This window comes from Gordionus sp. m RMFG-2023, chromosome 2 (assembly GCF_954871325.1).
Source record: "Gordionus sp. m RMFG-2023 chromosome 2, tfGorSpeb1-WG-v2, whole genome shotgun sequence".
Lineage (NCBI taxonomy): Eukaryota > Metazoa > Nematomorpha > Gordioida > Chordodea > Parachordodidae > Gordionus > Gordionus sp. m RMFG-2023.
In genome coordinates this window covers 35723048-35741166 of record NC_088776.1, presented here as the reverse complement: position 1 = coordinate 35741166, position 18119 = coordinate 35723048, and the positions used below count along the sequence as shown (strand labels likewise).

At 28.7% G+C, this 18119-nt stretch overlaps 1 protein-coding gene across 1 annotated transcript in view; it reads left to right on the top strand.

Annotated features, from left to right (window-relative positions):
- Positions 1-14691, top strand: part of LOC135924681 (aromatic-L-amino-acid decarboxylase-like) — a 35208-nt gene extending 20517 nt beyond the window's left edge. The window contains exons 12-14 of the mRNA XM_065459777.1: positions 7762-7863; positions 8060-8154; positions 14502-14691. Of these exons, the coding sequence (XP_065315849.1) occupies positions 7762-7863; positions 8060-8154; positions 14502-14604 (300 nt within the window). The 3' untranslated portion in view covers positions 14605-14691. The remainder of the gene's footprint in view (positions 1-7761; positions 7864-8059; positions 8155-14501) is intronic.
- Positions 14692-18119: the final 3428 nt, after the last annotated feature.

Below are 18119 nucleotides of genomic sequence, written 5' to 3'. Positions count from 1 at the left end.
TCGGCTAATTTTATCCTACTCATTCCAGTAGTGTATTGCTTAAAAATTTGGCAAGGGGGCTACGGTTTTTTTGTATTATATTAAAAAATATGGTATATATAAAATGGTTCTTTTTAATATTATGAATATTATAATTATATTTTAAAAACAATGTAACAAAATTAATACCACCGATATATATCAAATTAAAATATATAAAAATATTGTCATTTTTTAAGAGGGGGGGGGGTATATTTTTCTTTAAAGGACTATAATTCGCCCAGGATGATTCCTTTTCCATTTGATACATGGATCTAGAATCCATTCCGATATCGAAGGTCGATTAATATTTACGAACACTAAATTCGACAAATTAGTTACTCTTAATCGTTCGTCTATCAGATCAAAATCATAAGATAAAATCCTTTTCCTCAGCTATAGAATAAAGTATCCATACTATTAAGAAATTTTTTAAATTTTGTTAAGAATAACTTCATCGATATCATAGTATTCATTTAATTTGAATCTTGTTATTTGCTTATCGTCAAATCTCGTATCTTGGTTCTTAGGCCAATTTATACTTTTGAAATTTATTCAAGTCTTCTTACCCTCGTTTTCAAATCTATCCTGTATATGGGATTGCTTGATGCTTCCTCGAAAAATTATAAATTGGTCTATTTTTAATCTTGCTAGTTTTCGATTTTTTTAAATAAAAGTAATTTCAGCAACATTTAATATTTACATACATACATTGTCTATATGGGGGAGGGGGCGATTTGCACCCAATTTTTTTGAAGAGGGATATATATGGTACAGTAAAAATAAACATTATTTGTAGATTACAAATAAAAATAACTAATAAAAAAAATTTTAATTTATTAAATTTATTTATCATTCATTCACAGACAACATTTTAGTACAGTTTTTATACACGCTCGCTAATATTTAGAATATGTTTAATAACAACATTTGATTGTCATAATTAATTAATGATTATTTGTTATTCCTGGCCTAAATAAAGAGGCATGAAAGCGTTTAATTAGAATTGTTTTGAGATTATAAATGGTGGATCATAATAATGATAGCGTTTATTAGAATTGTTTTAAGATTATAAATGGTGGCTCATTGTAATTTATTTAAAATATTATCATGGGTTATTAGAGCATAATGGGTGGACAAATATCGCGGCCAAAGCAAATTTTTTAGGGGATAGGGGAGGATTTTGGATGAGGGTTGCCTCTAATAAATTTTCTGTCATGTAGACGCTGCCTACATAATATTTATTATTGTCAACATGTTTCTAATATTTTATTTTAATATTAAAAAAAATGGTTAATTGACAGAAGTATACCGAAGAACCTGATAAAGAATATCCAAATTTTATTTCCTTTAAAGTAAATTGATTGATCTTAAAAACTAACCACGTGCCTATTCGAAAATTTTAAATTTCTATTTAAATATCTTGTTAAAATTGAACTATAGAGTATATTTTTTTCAAGTTTAAACCAAGATCGAGGCTAGATAAAGTTATGGCTTAATATTTGTTAAGCCTTCTTAGAGGTGGCTCAAAACCTGTTTAAAATGAAACACTAACTGTTGGTGGTGGACATCCTATACTTTAATAAAACAGAAGCGGTAGCGATTACTTATACAAATTTCTATAAAAATAATGAAAATAAAAAAATATATTGAAAACAAAATTTTACTTCTCTATCTTCTCAGTGGCTATAAAAAAATATGGAAAAGATTTTTGGATATATAAAATTTTTAATTTTTATAGCAATAAGAAGAAAAAAAGGATTCAGTAATAGTTTTGAAAATTTTTTTTTGGGGGTTGGGGTATATTTTAAATTTGGAAAGAAGTCTAAAGATAACCCTGTTCATCCTTGTATCTATGCACATCCACGCTATCCCAAATCAATGATAATATTTATCTCCCACCCTATAAATATTACCTCCACTACATAAATTATACCTGACCCTTAAATATTTTTTACCCCTTGCCAAGAATCCGAACCTTCCAAACCTCTACTAACAGTTATTTACCAAATCCAAACTAGCTGAGCCATTAAAAATTTACTCCTCCGAACCTGAACTGAACTTCTAAACCAGTTTGAACCATTTAATATCCTAATTGTTTTAAAGTTTAATATAAACGAATTTTGATTTATTGGTAAGTATCATTTGCTATTTTTATAATAAATATTATTTATATTATAGTTAATACAATAGATATGTTTTAATTGCATAATTTATAAATTGGGTATATTTTTATGTTCAATAATAATAAAATAAGTGCTAATTGCTTTATGCATAGGATTAAGCAATAAAATTAAAAGGGTGATTCTTTATACATATTCTAATTAGTTATATGCAAAAGAGTTCGAACCGAGTTTTAATAATTAAACCAAAATCGAAATTATTTATTTTATCCGAACTTATATCCTAAACCGTTATTTTTATATGAACCACTGATATTCGTGACAGTTCGGATTATTACCTGCCCCCTAAAAATAAATTTATTTCCCCCTTATCAAAAATAACAAAAACAAGAAACTCAAAATAAACCAAAAATAAAGAAAATCAAAATTAACAAAAAAAGAAATCTAAATCAAAGCAAGGAAAAGGCGAATACTAATAATTCTTACCCCCCCCCCCCCCTCCATTCATTCCTATTGCGTTCCCATCTTCCTCTCGTGGTAGAGACCCTTGTGTGCATCAATAATATTGTTAATAGGTATTATAATAAGATAATTAAAGAAAATACAGTGAACAGTAAAGTAACAAAAATTTTTAGTCTAATTTTCGGTATCATCTATAAATTGCCTACCACTAGAAGCTATATAATGTAAAATATTGATATTCTCTGAATTATTATATGGCTTTGGATTTGACCATCTTGTAAATTGTTCGAAATTTAATTTATTTGAAAATTGCAATGACACAATTCGTACCTTAATATTTGCGGGAATTCCTTCTACCCTCGAGTAGGCTGGAATTTGCAATAGAGATGGTAAATGTCCTGATGGCTCACCCAGTATCCACTAGAAGGTGGTTAGTTCCCCCCTGAACTTTTCCCGTGTAGATCAACTACTCTCCAACCTTAACCATGATCCTATAGCTGACCTAACAAAGCAAGTCTGCCAAATATTCTCCTGCGTTGCCTTTCAACCATTTATACATATCAATTATAGCTACAAAGCTAACTTTATTCGTCACGTGTGCCTAGTTTTCTTCCAGGATCTAGGGCATCGTATTTAATCTAAGGCCAAAATCCAAAGGCTTTTACCTTTGATAAAAAGTTACAATAATTATAATCCAGCTAACGGTATAAATTTCATATTCTCTAATGGCCAAAGCATTTCACCTCCTAATATCTATAAATAGCCATTATCTCATCATTCTGTTCTAGGCTTAAGATTCTCCAGAAAAATAGAGTGCATAAAATGATGTCCTATATCTGACTAATAACAGGGCTGTGAACGGACCTGAATCCTGAACCAGAACCCTTAATACTTTACTGAACCCAAACATATCCTTTTTTAAATACTAATATTAAGATATATATCACACCCTTTAGGATTAGGGGTACTCTTAGTCCTTCTGAGAGTAGAGACAGTTGTTTTAGTAAATTTTGATGCACCTTCCTCCTTGTTTACCTTGGTTATTGGGGATGGTAAGGGCTAAATATAGTAAAATAAAGTTTACACAAAACTAATGCTTCTGTAATCTTTACTAAATTTTATAAGCTATTATTTTTCTAGACTACAAACCCTGAACCCGAACCTGGTTCAGAGATATTTTACTGAACTAGAACCCAAACCTGAACCCTTATTTAAAAGGATGGTACGTAGCCCTCAAAAAAAATACTTATGAATAGAGGAAATGTGCCATGAATGGCCATTGCCTTTTTGAAAAAAGGTATTAAAATTTATGTTTAACCAAACAAATTTTATATCAATGTGTAGCCTAAATATTAATCTTTAAAATATAATTTGAATCAAAGCTCTATCTATAATACTTTATGGGCTAGATGAGATTATGTGAAAGTTGTTTTTCTGGCCAGTCAATGGCCATACACTATGTGTTAACTTGCCATAATATATTATTTAAGAATTTTATTGTAAATATAAAATAATACAATATGATTAACTTGTAAAAGACCTATGTTAATATTTCTTTATTTTTTTGTTATATAAAAAATTAATTATACACTAATTTAATTAGTATTAAAATCTCAATTTATCACCATCTATTTAATGATAATATTATAAATTAATATCTTAATTATCTTTTTGTTAAACTTTCTTAAGCTGTTCATCATTTGAAATTTCACTAAATGTTGTTTTGCACGAGCTTTTCATTTTAATATGAATATGTGAATGTGCGAATTGTGGCCAATTAATACATGGCCAGACAATACTCACTTCTATATTATTATTAAGCGCCTTTATATATCTATTAAATAAAGCTTTTAAAGTCTAATTTTTTGTGTGAATAATAAATGCCTAAGGATAATATTTATATAAAATATCAGTAATATAAATTAGTAATTTTTTCACCAAGCAAAAAAATGTGTAACGTGATTTTTCCAGAAAGATGTACTAAAAACAGTTTAATTAAAATACTTTTTTATTGAATTGCTCCATTCAATAAATGAACTTAGGTAAGGTACATAACATAAATATACATATTTTGATTAATTTTGAGAGAAATTGGTCTAATAGATAAAAAGTTAAAGAGTGGTGGCCAGTCTTTGGCCATTTATGGCACATTTCCCCTACTTAATATTTTATTGTAATGACTCTTTTATATTTTGTACATTCTATTTATAACATTTACTAAATATATTTAATATATTTATTACATAAAAATTAGCACAAAAATACCAAATATAATTACTTATTAAATTAAATTAAAAAGAACAAAGCTCTCCAATAATATTTTTTTAATAATAGTGTTTCCACTTAACATCTTTGAGTAAAATAAAAAATCTTTTTAAGTCACATCACTAAAATTCTCTTCTAATTGCATAGCCACTAAGTCTAAAGCACAAAACATTTCCATTTTATAGCTTAAATTAAGTTAAATTTATTATAAATATTATCATGGTACTAATTGGCTTGCAGAAACTGAGATTCTACTAATATTTTCCTATTGCAAAGTTGTAACTGCTTGTCCCTTTATTGTTAAAAATCTATAGCTACTAATAAGAGTTTCGCCTCAAACGGGTTATTATTAATTATACACTGTAGCGCACTTAAGAGGTAGAGGTAGAGAGTAAGATATCTTTGTCATATGACTTTTCAAGGTCCTTTTCACGTGTCCACCATCTTACTAATTTTTTGGCCCCTTGGCTGCTTCAACTAGGCAGAATTAGTTAGAAGGATAAAGAAATAGTTTTTTATTTGATTCGCCAAGATCAACTGATGTCTTGTAATATATATTTGCAAACTTAATGGTTTGCTACTTATATCCTTTTTTAAATTAAAATTATAACTTTACTTAGGATAGCATTTGGCAAATTTTTCGATTAAAAGTTACTGAAATCATTTATTCATTTTTTAAAAATATTTTGTGCTAAATTTTATATTATTAAATTCGTTTGGTGGATAGTAAACGGGAAAAAAATTTCTAGCAAAATAAAAATAATTCAATTCGAAATATGCCAAAATGGGAAATATAAAAGATCTAAATATCTGGTTTGCGCTAATATTTAGTGTCTAAAGAGTATTAATTAATTTCTCAGTGTTTTGCGAACCATAAGACCTAAAATTAAAAAAAAATATTTTGGGCGGGGCCCGGCTCAATTATTTTTTAAATTCGGCCGGGGCTTGAAAAATACAAAAACTAAAATGTAACATAGAAAATGATGGTTTTCCTTGTTTTATCAAAAAAGAGATAATTAGAATTTCTTAAATAAAAAAAAGAATTAATGATTTTAACTTCAAATATCCTCATAAAAATGCATTTAATTTGTATTTTATCAAAATGTTTCTGGCCGGATCGTACTCGGGCATAGAATAATATCTCAGTCTCAAGACGAGATCGGGCTTAAAAATTAATTAAATGTAAAGAGCATGGCTCTATGCTTGCCTCCAACTGTCCCGAAATTATATTTGCACAGGTCGAGATATACGGATCTCTGGTATACGAGTAATCAGGCCTTACTACCTAAGTTATACCATATAATTTTACTATATAGGGAGTTAGTGGGATACGTTTATGCTCTCCTCATTGCCAGCTCAGTCTAGGTGATATTAGAATCGAATTATTATTCTTACATTAAAAAAAAGGATGGATTGAATATAGAATATATTCAAAGAGAAATTTTTTTTATATTCCCTTAGATGTTTTATTTTTACTATAAATTGTGACATATATACATTCGTATTAGATCTAGATTTTCAAATGTCTAAAACTTAAATCATTTAAAGAGCCAATTTTTTAATTTTAAAAGACTTTGTTATGCTAGAATCGTATTCCTTTTTATAAAGAATTTCATATAATATTGCCATAAAATTTTATAATAGGGGAAATGTGTCATGAATGGCTATATTTTTGCTTTTTTTAAAAAAAAGTATTAAGATTTGGGTTTTACCAAACAAATTTTATATCAATGTGTAGCCTAATTGTCAATCTTTAAAATAAAATTTGAATCAAAGCTTTATCTATAATAATTTTAGAGCTAGATGAGGTTATGTGAAAGTTGTTTTTATGACCAGTCAATACATACTATGTAATACATAGTATGTATTGACTGGCCATACACTATGTGTATGTGGCCATAATATATTATTTAAGAATTTTATTATAAATATGAAATAATACAATATGAAATACTTGTAAATGACCTATGTTAATATTTCTACATTTTTTAGTAATATAAAAAATTAATTATACTCAATTTAATTAGTATTAGTATCTCAATTTATCATCATCTATTTAATGATAATATTATAAATTAATATCTTAATTATCATTTTGCTGAACATTCTTAAGTTTATTCATCATTTGAAATTTCATCAAATGTTGTTTTGCACGAGCTTTTCATTTCAATATGAATATATAAATGTGCGAATTGTGGCCAATCAATATATGGCCAGTCAATACTTACCGCTCTATTGTTATTATTAAGCGCCTTTATATGTTTATTAAATAAAACTTTTAAAGACTAATTTTTTGTGTGAATAATGTGAAATGCCTAAGGATAAGATTTATATAAAATATTAGTAATCTAAATTAGTAATTTTTTCACCAAACAAAAAAATGTGTAACGTGATTTTTCCAGAAAGAGGTACTAAAAACAGTTTATTTAAATTTTTTTTATTGGATTGCTCTATTCAATAAATGAACTTAGGTAAGGTACATATCATAAATATACACATTTTGACCAATTTTGAGAGAAATCGGTCTAATAGATAAAAAGTTAAAGAGTGGTGGCCAGTCTTCAAACATGGCCATTTATGGCACATTTTCCCTACTCTTAATTATATAAATTATAATATATAGCCTAAAAAATACGTCAAAGTTCAGGACGCGAAATTGTCTGAAATTTCTAGGTTATGTATTCTATACATTTGAAAACATGATTCCGTCATAATTATGTCCTTGAAAATTAGAAACCACGCGCTTTAAGTGATTTAAGTTTAGAGTTTGCTAAAAACCTGTGTCAATCAAGATTATAATCATGAATTTGTTAAACTCCAATAATGATTTGATTTTAGAAAATATATGTTCCAATATTCCAGCAATGTATCGCAAATTTCTTTTTTAAAAAAGTATATTAAATTAGGTGAGTATTTTGAATCGTTGGTACAAAAAGATGGACGTTTGTTTATACCATATCCTGTTGCATGTGGAATGGTCTGCTTTTATTTGAAGGTTTATAATTGAATTCTCTTTTTTAAATAATTTGATTATACTATTAATTTTTAATCAAAATAAGCAATTTATTTAAGATATTATTTATAGTTATAAATATGAGTTGAAAAATATAGTCTTACAATGAACTTGTATTCAAATTTTAATTAGCTCGAATCCAAATGTTTCTTGATTGACATATTTAATTTTTAAAAAGAATTCCGATTCTCTGACTCGGTACTTATACAAAAAGTTAATCGAACGGGATATATATTTGACATCCACAGAGGTTAAAGGGCGATTACTAGTAAGGTAAATAAATAATTATAATTTTATGGCTCAATTTTAAAAATATAATAGAACATCATTTTAAAAGTAAAACCGAGAAAAAATGCAAGATTTCTCGGAAATGAAAACAAGATAGTAAAATGGGGAAAACTTTATAAATAATTAAAAATTTAATAGATTCATTAATGTAATATAAATGACAAACTATTAAATTAAAATTTTTTAATATTATTTTGATTTAGTAACTACTATCGGTTAAAAGTTAATTTCCAAATGTTCTAGGATATATTGTCTAAAAAAAATCTTGATATAAATACATCGTTCAAAATATATTTAGACACATGTATTTAGATATTGATACATTTTCCCAAAATATCATCGATAACATAATTAATTATTAAATTGTCTAAAATTGGGTTATGTTTTGAGGCCTTTTTGCAAAAATATTTGTGGGTCTTTTCTAATTAAGAGGACAACAAGGAACCTAGTTCCACATTTTTTTATTTGATTTATTTTTCCTCTGCTTTTTTATTTTTATTAAAGGTAACCTATGTTTCCTCTTAAAATTATAAATATGTAAGTATTTAATATTTAATTTACCCTCAGATGATTGACAATGTTGCATGTATAAGTAACGTTAACTAAAATTTGATATTTTTTAGAAGACAGAGCTAATATTATACCATCAGAGATTTATTGGCTTTATTTTGAGAAATTATTTTAAAATAGGTTTTATAAGGCCAAGTTAATCCGCTGATCATAGGCGTAGTCAGGATTTCTCTAAGGGAGTGCACTATTAAGTCAGGTTTGCCCTATAAATTTTGTTTGAAGTCGACCCACATATTGTAGGGCTTTGGCTATGTTAGTATAAAAATAATTTTGGTTTTAATAAAAATGATTTTTTTAAAATTTTTTTTGAATGTAGTCGTTATTTTATAGTTATTAACTTTTGCTAATTTTATTTTCAAACACTTGTCTATAATGATGTATTTGCAATTTTTGGGAGTGTAGGGTAGAATTTTTATGAGCTTAAAATGATATTTATGAGAACAGTCAAATTTCCGAAGGGGGAGGGAAGAATTCTCCCCGGCTACGCCTATGTCACTAATGCTGGATTGATTATTCCTTCTGTTTCTTTATCAGTAATAGTAATATTTATAAATAAAATTGCCTGTTGCAATGAAATTAATAAACTATAACATAATATTTAATGAATTAAATTATATAAAACACATAAAATAAAACTATATCAAAATATAACTAAAATATAACTAGATCTTCTTCTTCTCCCTTTTATGGCGATTTCCAGGTTTACCCAGGTAGGCCAGTTTTCCCTCTGATTTAACATCAATATTTGTAAGATTCATGCTTCTTATATCCACCGCTATCACATTTGTCCATGTCATCTTGGACCTTCCTCTAGGTCTTGATCCTCCTACTTTTATCAAGGTGCATCTTTTTACCCAGTCATCTTTTGTCATACGTTCAACATGCCCAAACCATCTTAGTCTATTTCGTCGCATTACCACTCCAATCATTTCTATACCCAATCTTGCTCTCAATTCCTTGCTAGTTTTTCTCTCTCTCAGAGATACCCCACACACCATCTAATCATCCTTAACTCTGTTTTTTCTAAATTTGGCTTCGTCGCTTTCATTGCCCATGTTTTGCCGCCATAAACTGAACAACTCCTCACACAGCTTACGTAAACTTTCCCTTTTAACTTCAGAGAGACTTTTTTATTTGTTAGAATGGAAGACATCTCTTTGAACTTCTTCCATGTTTGTCTGACCCTTGCAACAACGGTCGAATCTAAACCACCATCTGCGTTTAGCTATCACCCAATTAACAAAACTTATCCACATTTTCTAGGGTTAACCCATTGCCAATATCCAAACCACCATTTTCTACGTCATCACTATTATGTACTCCTTTCATGCACGTTTTACAAATAAAGATCATTCTGGCTAACATCCAACTTCCTTTTTTCCAGCTACATCTATTATGTACCCATTTCTGGCATCTAGTGCATTGGATTAAATTTCTAGCAACTCCTTTCCTACATACACAAGGCCACTTACCGAATTCCTCCATCTTTAGATTTTCCCCACCAATCAACACCTTTGTCTTTGCTGTAGTCATTTTTCAGGCCCTTTGCCTCTAAAGCCATCTTCCATTTACTAATTTTATCCCTCAATTCTTCCTCACTGTTTGCTATTAATACAAGGTCATCGGCATATAATAGCTTCTAGGGAAGTCCTTCACGCATTTTTATACCACTCTATCCATTACTAAGATAAATAATAATGGACTCAGTACGGATCCTTGATGAAGTCCTACCTTCACTTCAAAGCTTTCACTATCTTCATCATCCGTCCGTACTGCTGTCTGTGCTCTTACATATATTGTCATCACTGCCATAACCAACCATTCTTCCCCACTTTATTTTCTCAAGGCCCATCTAGTAACCTCGGGCGGCATCTGTCAAATGCTTTCTCCAAATCAACAAACGCATAATACAGTTTCTTTTCCTTGGCAAGATACTTCTCCTGTATTTGTCTCACCACAAAAATTGTATCTCTCGTGCCTTTCCCCGATGTAAAATTAGTTTGTTCCCTTATCCGCTTTTCTCTAACACCCTCTCAAATATCTTCATTGCATGTTCTAAGAGTTTAATAGCTTTGTAAGACCCGCAACCTAAAGGATCATCTTTCCCCTTGTATACTGGGATAATTATACTTCTTCGCCAGTCCTCAGGAATATTTCCTTCTGTGACAGTTTGATTAGCTAAATTTATTAATTATTCAATCCGTGAATCATCAGAACCTTTAAACATCTCTGATACCAACCTCGTTAAACCCGATGCCTTACCTTTTTTCATCTTTTTTACTGCTCTCTTTATTTCGTCTTTGCCAAATTTACATCCTAGACCTTCTACTTTGCACAACCAACATTATTAGCCCATTCATTTTCTTCATTCAATCCTTCCATGTAGTTTTTTCAGGTGTTCATCATACCAGTACTATCAATCACCATTTTTCCTTCCATATTTTTCAATCATTTAACACCTACCACATCCTGCCTCTTCTTTGCCATCTGCTTTGCCATTCGAACCACATTTCCCATTCCTTCAGCGCATTCCATTTCTTTAGCAAATCCTGCTTTTTTTTTCTTGCGCCTTAGCTATTAATTTTTTAGCATTTATTTTCGCCATCTTGTAAATATCATTATCACTATTTCTTTACTATTATCATTCTTTGTAGCACCTCCGTTTCTCATCCACAGCTTTAGCTACTTCCGGGTTCCACCACTAAGTTTCCTTATGTCTAGGCGGCCCTTTTGTCCATCCACATACCTCCTCAGTTCTCATCACCTAGACTTTCTTAATGGCTTCCTACGTCATTTACCCCAGACGCTGTGCCACCTCCGCCTCCCAATGTTATATTGAATTTACATCTTGCACTCTCCTCCTTCAATTTCCAAACCTTCAGCCTTGGCACAAACTTTCTTTTAGTCATCCTGGAGCCTTTAAAAGTGAGATCTCCTATAACTAGTCTATGCTGATTAATACATTCCTCTCCCGATCCATTTTTTACTATACATCTATCACATCTCCTTAATAACAAATAATCCACTGCACATTTGGTACTACCCGACTTATAAGTCACCAGCTTCTCTGATTCTCTCTTAAACATTGTATTACAGACGATCATATCCATAACATCACTAAAATCTAAAACCCTCTCCCCTTCCAGATTTCTGCTATAACTGAATCCTCCATGTAATCCTTCATAGCCCTCACTATTTGCTCCCACATGTCCATTCAGATCACCAGCTAGGATAATCCCCTCTTTATTTGCCAGTCTCGATGTCTCCTCCAATAGACTCTCCCAAAATATAACTTTTTCTTATTCACTTCTCCCAACCTGATAAACATATGCAGAGATAATATTATATAGCTTTCTACCAAAAATCATCTTGATAACCATTATCTGGTTATCTAGCCTTCTCATTTCAACTACTTTGTCTACCAATTTCTCCGCAATCAATGTCCCAACTCCAGCCTTACCATCATTACTTCCTTGCGATAAGAATTTATACTTCACTAGTCTGCGCCATTACCTTTCCATCTGGTCTCCTGTATGCAGTACACATCTATATGCCTTCTATGCAATACATCGACCACTTCTCCATCTCTTCCCGTCATCCCTTCAACTCCTTGTCGCGACCCTTACTCGATCCCCCGTAAACTGGTTTCTCCACTTATTATCAGGTCTTTTATGGCCGTCATAAGTTTTATTTTTATAAATCGTGCTTCCACCAGGTTCCCATCCTTCTTTTTGTTGTAGGCGGATGAGGAGGCCCACGGGGTACTTTGGGATGTACCCAACCCATGCTTTGTTGTAACCATAGGGAAATTTTGTAGCAAGGTTTTACAATCACATGCCCTTCCTGACATCAACCCCTTTAAGTGGTTGACCCCGTCAAGGCGACGTTGCACCTATTCTAGACCCAGATCACAGGGAACCTCTTAGATCTCCATTAGTCGCCAAAAGACGTTGCCACTCCCCCACCATGATGAGGCTGAAGGTAGGATTTTGGGAGAGAAAATATAACTAGATACCAATGCTTTTATAAAAATGTAACGAGATATATATACATTTTATAAAAATGTACTTAGAAATAGATATACAACATTTTTGTATCTAGATACTTACAACTTTGGTTTCCATTGGTAGAATTTAATTATAATAAAGAATTTATAATATTTATTTGGCATAAAAATTTATATATATTTAAATTTAATAAAAAGCGATGGCCTAACCCAAGAGCTCTAGATCTCTCCACGTGAGAGGTTCCAAAGGTTTTAGAAAATTTACGAGGCCCCAAGGAGAAAAATGTTGGTTTCTAAAAAATGTCTATAAAATATCTGTAATTATAATCCCACTAGATTTAAACATTTATTTTTCAAATATACTCCATACTACATAGAAAGGAGCCTATTCTTTAATAATTAATATGAATGAGTATAGTCATTGTCTTATTATTTTATAATCTTTGGGGTCCAAATTTATTCTATTCCACTGTAATGACTAATGATGATAATATGATAATTCAAAATCAAAGAATTATAATAATAAAACATTGCCAATCAATAGGATCATTTTCTATCACATGAAATTTTTAAATATGCCTTATTCGTTTATAATCAAAACTAAAAATAATCTAAAAAATTTAACTATTCTCTATTAAATTAAATATTGCCATTTTGTCAACATGTCTAACTTTTGATAGATGTACAAAATTTATAAGCGTGGGGTAAGGGAATAAATTATTGGAGATATAAACCAAAAATTTAGATGCATGAAATTGCCCACATGCATCTTTAATCCTGTTTAACATAATGATGAATGGAAAAAATATAAAAATATTATAAGGAACGGCCCATACCGATGTAACCATAAATAAATGGAAAAATCTATTACTTTGGATTATGGATATTATTCTATCTAAATCTAATCAGATTGATGAATGATTTAGATAAAATAATATATTATCAACACTTTTAATTATCAATCCAAAAAATCATATAAAATTATCTAGGACAGACTATATAATAAAGCAAATTTCTAATGAATAAATATAATAAAGGTTCAAAGCAGTTCAATGAATTTTTTATTTTCCATTAAAAATTTTGTAAAAAAATCTAAAAATTCGAATACAAAATTTTACAAAGTGTGTACTGATTTATATTATATCAATAGAATCCAATATTCCTTTTTTTAGTTTGGCCTTATTTTCTTGCTCACAATATCTATGGCAATTGCGACTGTTGAAGATGAATTATAATCATATTTTTATATCACAGATTTGATTCAGTAATTTAGCTTTGATAAGATTTGAACATGCGAACTTCCAAACTATTGAATATTTCAAAATATTGAAGAAAATATTTTTTTAAATTTATAATATATTATTATCCAAAAATTTATCTAAATAGGTTTAAATTTGATACAATAAAGTTATATTTTTACTATATCTTATATAACCAATACTAAATAAATAAATATGAAAAAATATAATTAAGGTAGGGGCCTCAAAATTATTTTACTTTATAACTAGAAAAAGTTGTTACGCCACTGATAAAAAGATAATACTTAGAAACATATTTATCTACACTATAGCAGAATCGATACGAAAAGTGTGCTTAACATATCTAAATTTAATATAAGCACACTTTTCTATTTGAGAAAATTATTTTTTTGAAAAGGCTGAAACAAAAGAAAATCCTTTTACATATCGAAATTATTAAGATTAATGACATACATCTCTTTAACATATATTCGATAATATACTTTATTTTATTTAAGATTTCCTGTGGGTTGTTCAAAAGTTGACAAAGTAGATTTAGATGAATCATGGAAATTAATCTCTGAAGTTTTAGACGATGTGTTGACTGGGAAAGATTATTAATTTAAATATTTTTCTACAGATTTGGTTAAATTTAAATCATATTCTCATTTCTAATAATAAGTATATTTTTAACAAGTTATTTCGATGTAATTAACAAATCATTTTTAAAAATCTAAAAATTTGTTAAATTTTTTGTTCTCCTAATAATTGTATTTTTTTAGGCTACGCGAAGAAAACAAATAATTTTTTATTTAAAATTATTCCTGCATCAAATTAAACTTATTACAACATTTACAAATAAAAAAAAACTTCATTAAAACTCCAAATTATATCATATTTCTTATTTATAAAAACTACGCTTTTTTCACCTTTTTATAGTGTTGCCGATTTTTAAAAAAGGCTAGGTTAATATTTTAGCCAGAAAAATATTGCAAACACCTCGAGATTTCCCTAATAGATGTCCGAACCTTTGGGCCATCTATGAATAAAATATACAGACTTACATAATATTTTTTTGGATATAATTTTGAGTTCGCTGTTTTTAGAAATCTGACCAAATCGAGCGGTTTTACAACACTACCTAAATAATATGAAAAATATAAATAAACCCAAAATAAATTTTTCCTTTAATCTTCTTTTAAATTCTATTTTTTTTTATTTATTTAATTTTTATTCCTTTCTATTTTCCATTTAATCCACACTGTTATTCTAGATTGATATTTTGCTAACTTTCAAAAGTTTACTTCTATACGTCCCAAAACATATTTCCCACATAACAACATTTCTCATTTTTTCTTACTGATATTTCCTACTCATTTATTTACCCCGTAATCGCGAAAAATAGCACAATTCTTTATTCTTATTTGTATGAATAATAAAACTATTTTTGATTTGATTTGCTTCGATACAAAAATTTAATTTTTAAAAATATTTTAAAAATGATGATTAAATTTTTAAAACAAGGGATTATGATAGATAAATATAAAAAGTTTCACAAGGAACATATTGAACACTCTTGAATAATTTCAAATAATGAATATTTTTGATTAATACAAATGATCTCGAATAATTATGAATAATTCCATCGAATGATGAAATTCCATTATTTTTTTTCCAATTAAAAATGATTTATATTTTGTTCATAGACCTGCAGAGGTACCATTTACACGACCCGGCTTGAATTTTTTTAAAAGAAATTTTTCCAGACCCGTCGGCCTAGATTTTTTTTTTTTTAAATTTTCAGGCCAAACCCAGAATTTTTTTAAATATATTATATTTATTTTATTTGGTTTTAATATACGGCCCGCGTCTCTGCTTTTGTTATTATATAATTAAAGCTGGATTGGTAAGTTGGTCAATTGACCGGAGGAATATTAGACCTGGTCAAATACTTCAAATATTATTGGTGAATAAATATATTGATTTAATTAAGTAATATGTATAAAGAATGTTTATCAATCTAATTAGGTTACAAATCAATTAAAATATATTTGTATCATGGCATCAGTTTATTCTATAATTTTATATTTAAATATATGAGTTTCATATTAAATATTTGAAATTCATTATTAAATATAAAATAAAAAAAAATTTCTCATGATTAATATGAATGGATCTTAATATAAATAAATATAATAATTTTGCTAAAGCATGATTTGAGTATTGCAAATATCCAAATAAAATGGGCATCGTAAATAAATTGTATGGAGCAAATACAAAAAATAAAGAAATCTATGAAGGCATTGTTGGTGAAATTTGATATTTGTCTAGAAATCAATAATATATTAAATGAAGAATTTTGAATGACAAATTTAAAATCTTTAACTATTCTTCAACCTTTATTTACTTCATTGTTGTAAATGCGAAGGAATAAATAGTATTGTTAAACGGCTTGATTTGTGTCAATTTTTAACAACCCCGATTAAGATTTGCAAAAATAATATTATGTAAGCATCGAGATTTGGCAAATAGAGATCCAGTATATTATATTATACAAAATCAAAACAATCTTATTTATTTTTCAAGATTGCGGTTTTTCGTCATCATCTAAACGTATATTATTAATTTAATAATCGAAATTATATAAAATTAGAATCACATATAAACGGCATATATGATAAAATATTAAGAAAAAAAATATGTAAAAAAATATGTTTAAAAAATGAAATTTTGTTAAAAATAGTCATCCTCTGGAGATGGCTATGAATCTTTAAACAATTAATTTAAAATTATAACGTTATATTTCAAAACTGACCTTTTGTTTAATCAGAAGGGCCCAATTCTTGTTTTATGGTTCTCCTGGCCCATTAATTTTAATTAGGCCTCTCCCAAATGAGCAATTTGTTGAAACCACAATGGGTATAAAGATATTATTGACGGCTAGATGTAAATATTTTTGGTATTTACTTTTTCCGATAAACCATGTGGATCGTAATTATTATTTGATGGGGCGAATAATGTGAAGTCCCAATACATGTGTTTCTCTATATCCCAGAGGATTAATATATACGTATAACAAAAGTATCCGTGGTTCGAGATATGAAGGAACATCCTTTGAACAATGTCAGTTCACGAGACAATCGAGTGGATCTCTAGCTTTTGAATCAACCATTACCCCACATCTTTTAAAGTTGTGGGGTGGAAATAATCAAAACATCTCAATAATTTGTAGAAATAAGATGATATTTTATATATTTATGTATATCTTTAATTCCAAAATTTTTATATTTTGAATATTGTATAATATAAAATAAATATTTAATTCAAACTATAGGAAAAGCATATATAGAAACCAAATCTACACCTAAACCAAAGAAAGCTATAACCCTCAAAATTGTATCTGCAACAGTTTGTGGTTATCCAATAAAAATCAAATTGCGATGCAAACTACAAATTAAAAATGGTATCTTGGGTGTTCTTGCCATTCCTAAAAGATATCATTATGAAAGACTTTTTAAATATTTTTTCCTATTGAATAATTTAATTAATGATAAAATTATAAACAATTGCGATGGCGATAGTTCTATTATATGCCCATATTAACCTATATTTCAAAATCCATTTAAACACAAAATAAAAAAAATAATAATATAATTTGAAAAATTCCTTAACTATGCAAAAAATTACTATGACAAAGTTTAAATAATAAATCGATAAATGTACATTATGAAGACAATCAAAATAGCAGCAGTAATCAGACACTTAGCCCTAACGACAACACTATAAACTCCTTGATAATAAGAGTTTCGTCAGTTATAGTAAGGTCACTATCAAAAACATCCATTAATAACACATTTGTTAAACTTAGTTTGTTCAACCTTTTTGGTTAGATTGTGTTCTAGATTATGGAAAACAGGTTAAGTAGATGAAGTTGAAGATATTTTACATGAATTTATTTTATATTATGGGGAGTTACAATTGTAATAATTTGGCTGAATTTCCTCCCCCTTGGGCTCCGAGAGAAAGGATAGGGTTGCTAAATTCACTTGCTCCACAGGGCCTAGATTTTTATTACCATTAACGTTACCAATTGGATCTCCTAGAGAGGGTCTTCCTGTCATGCCCAAATTTGAATT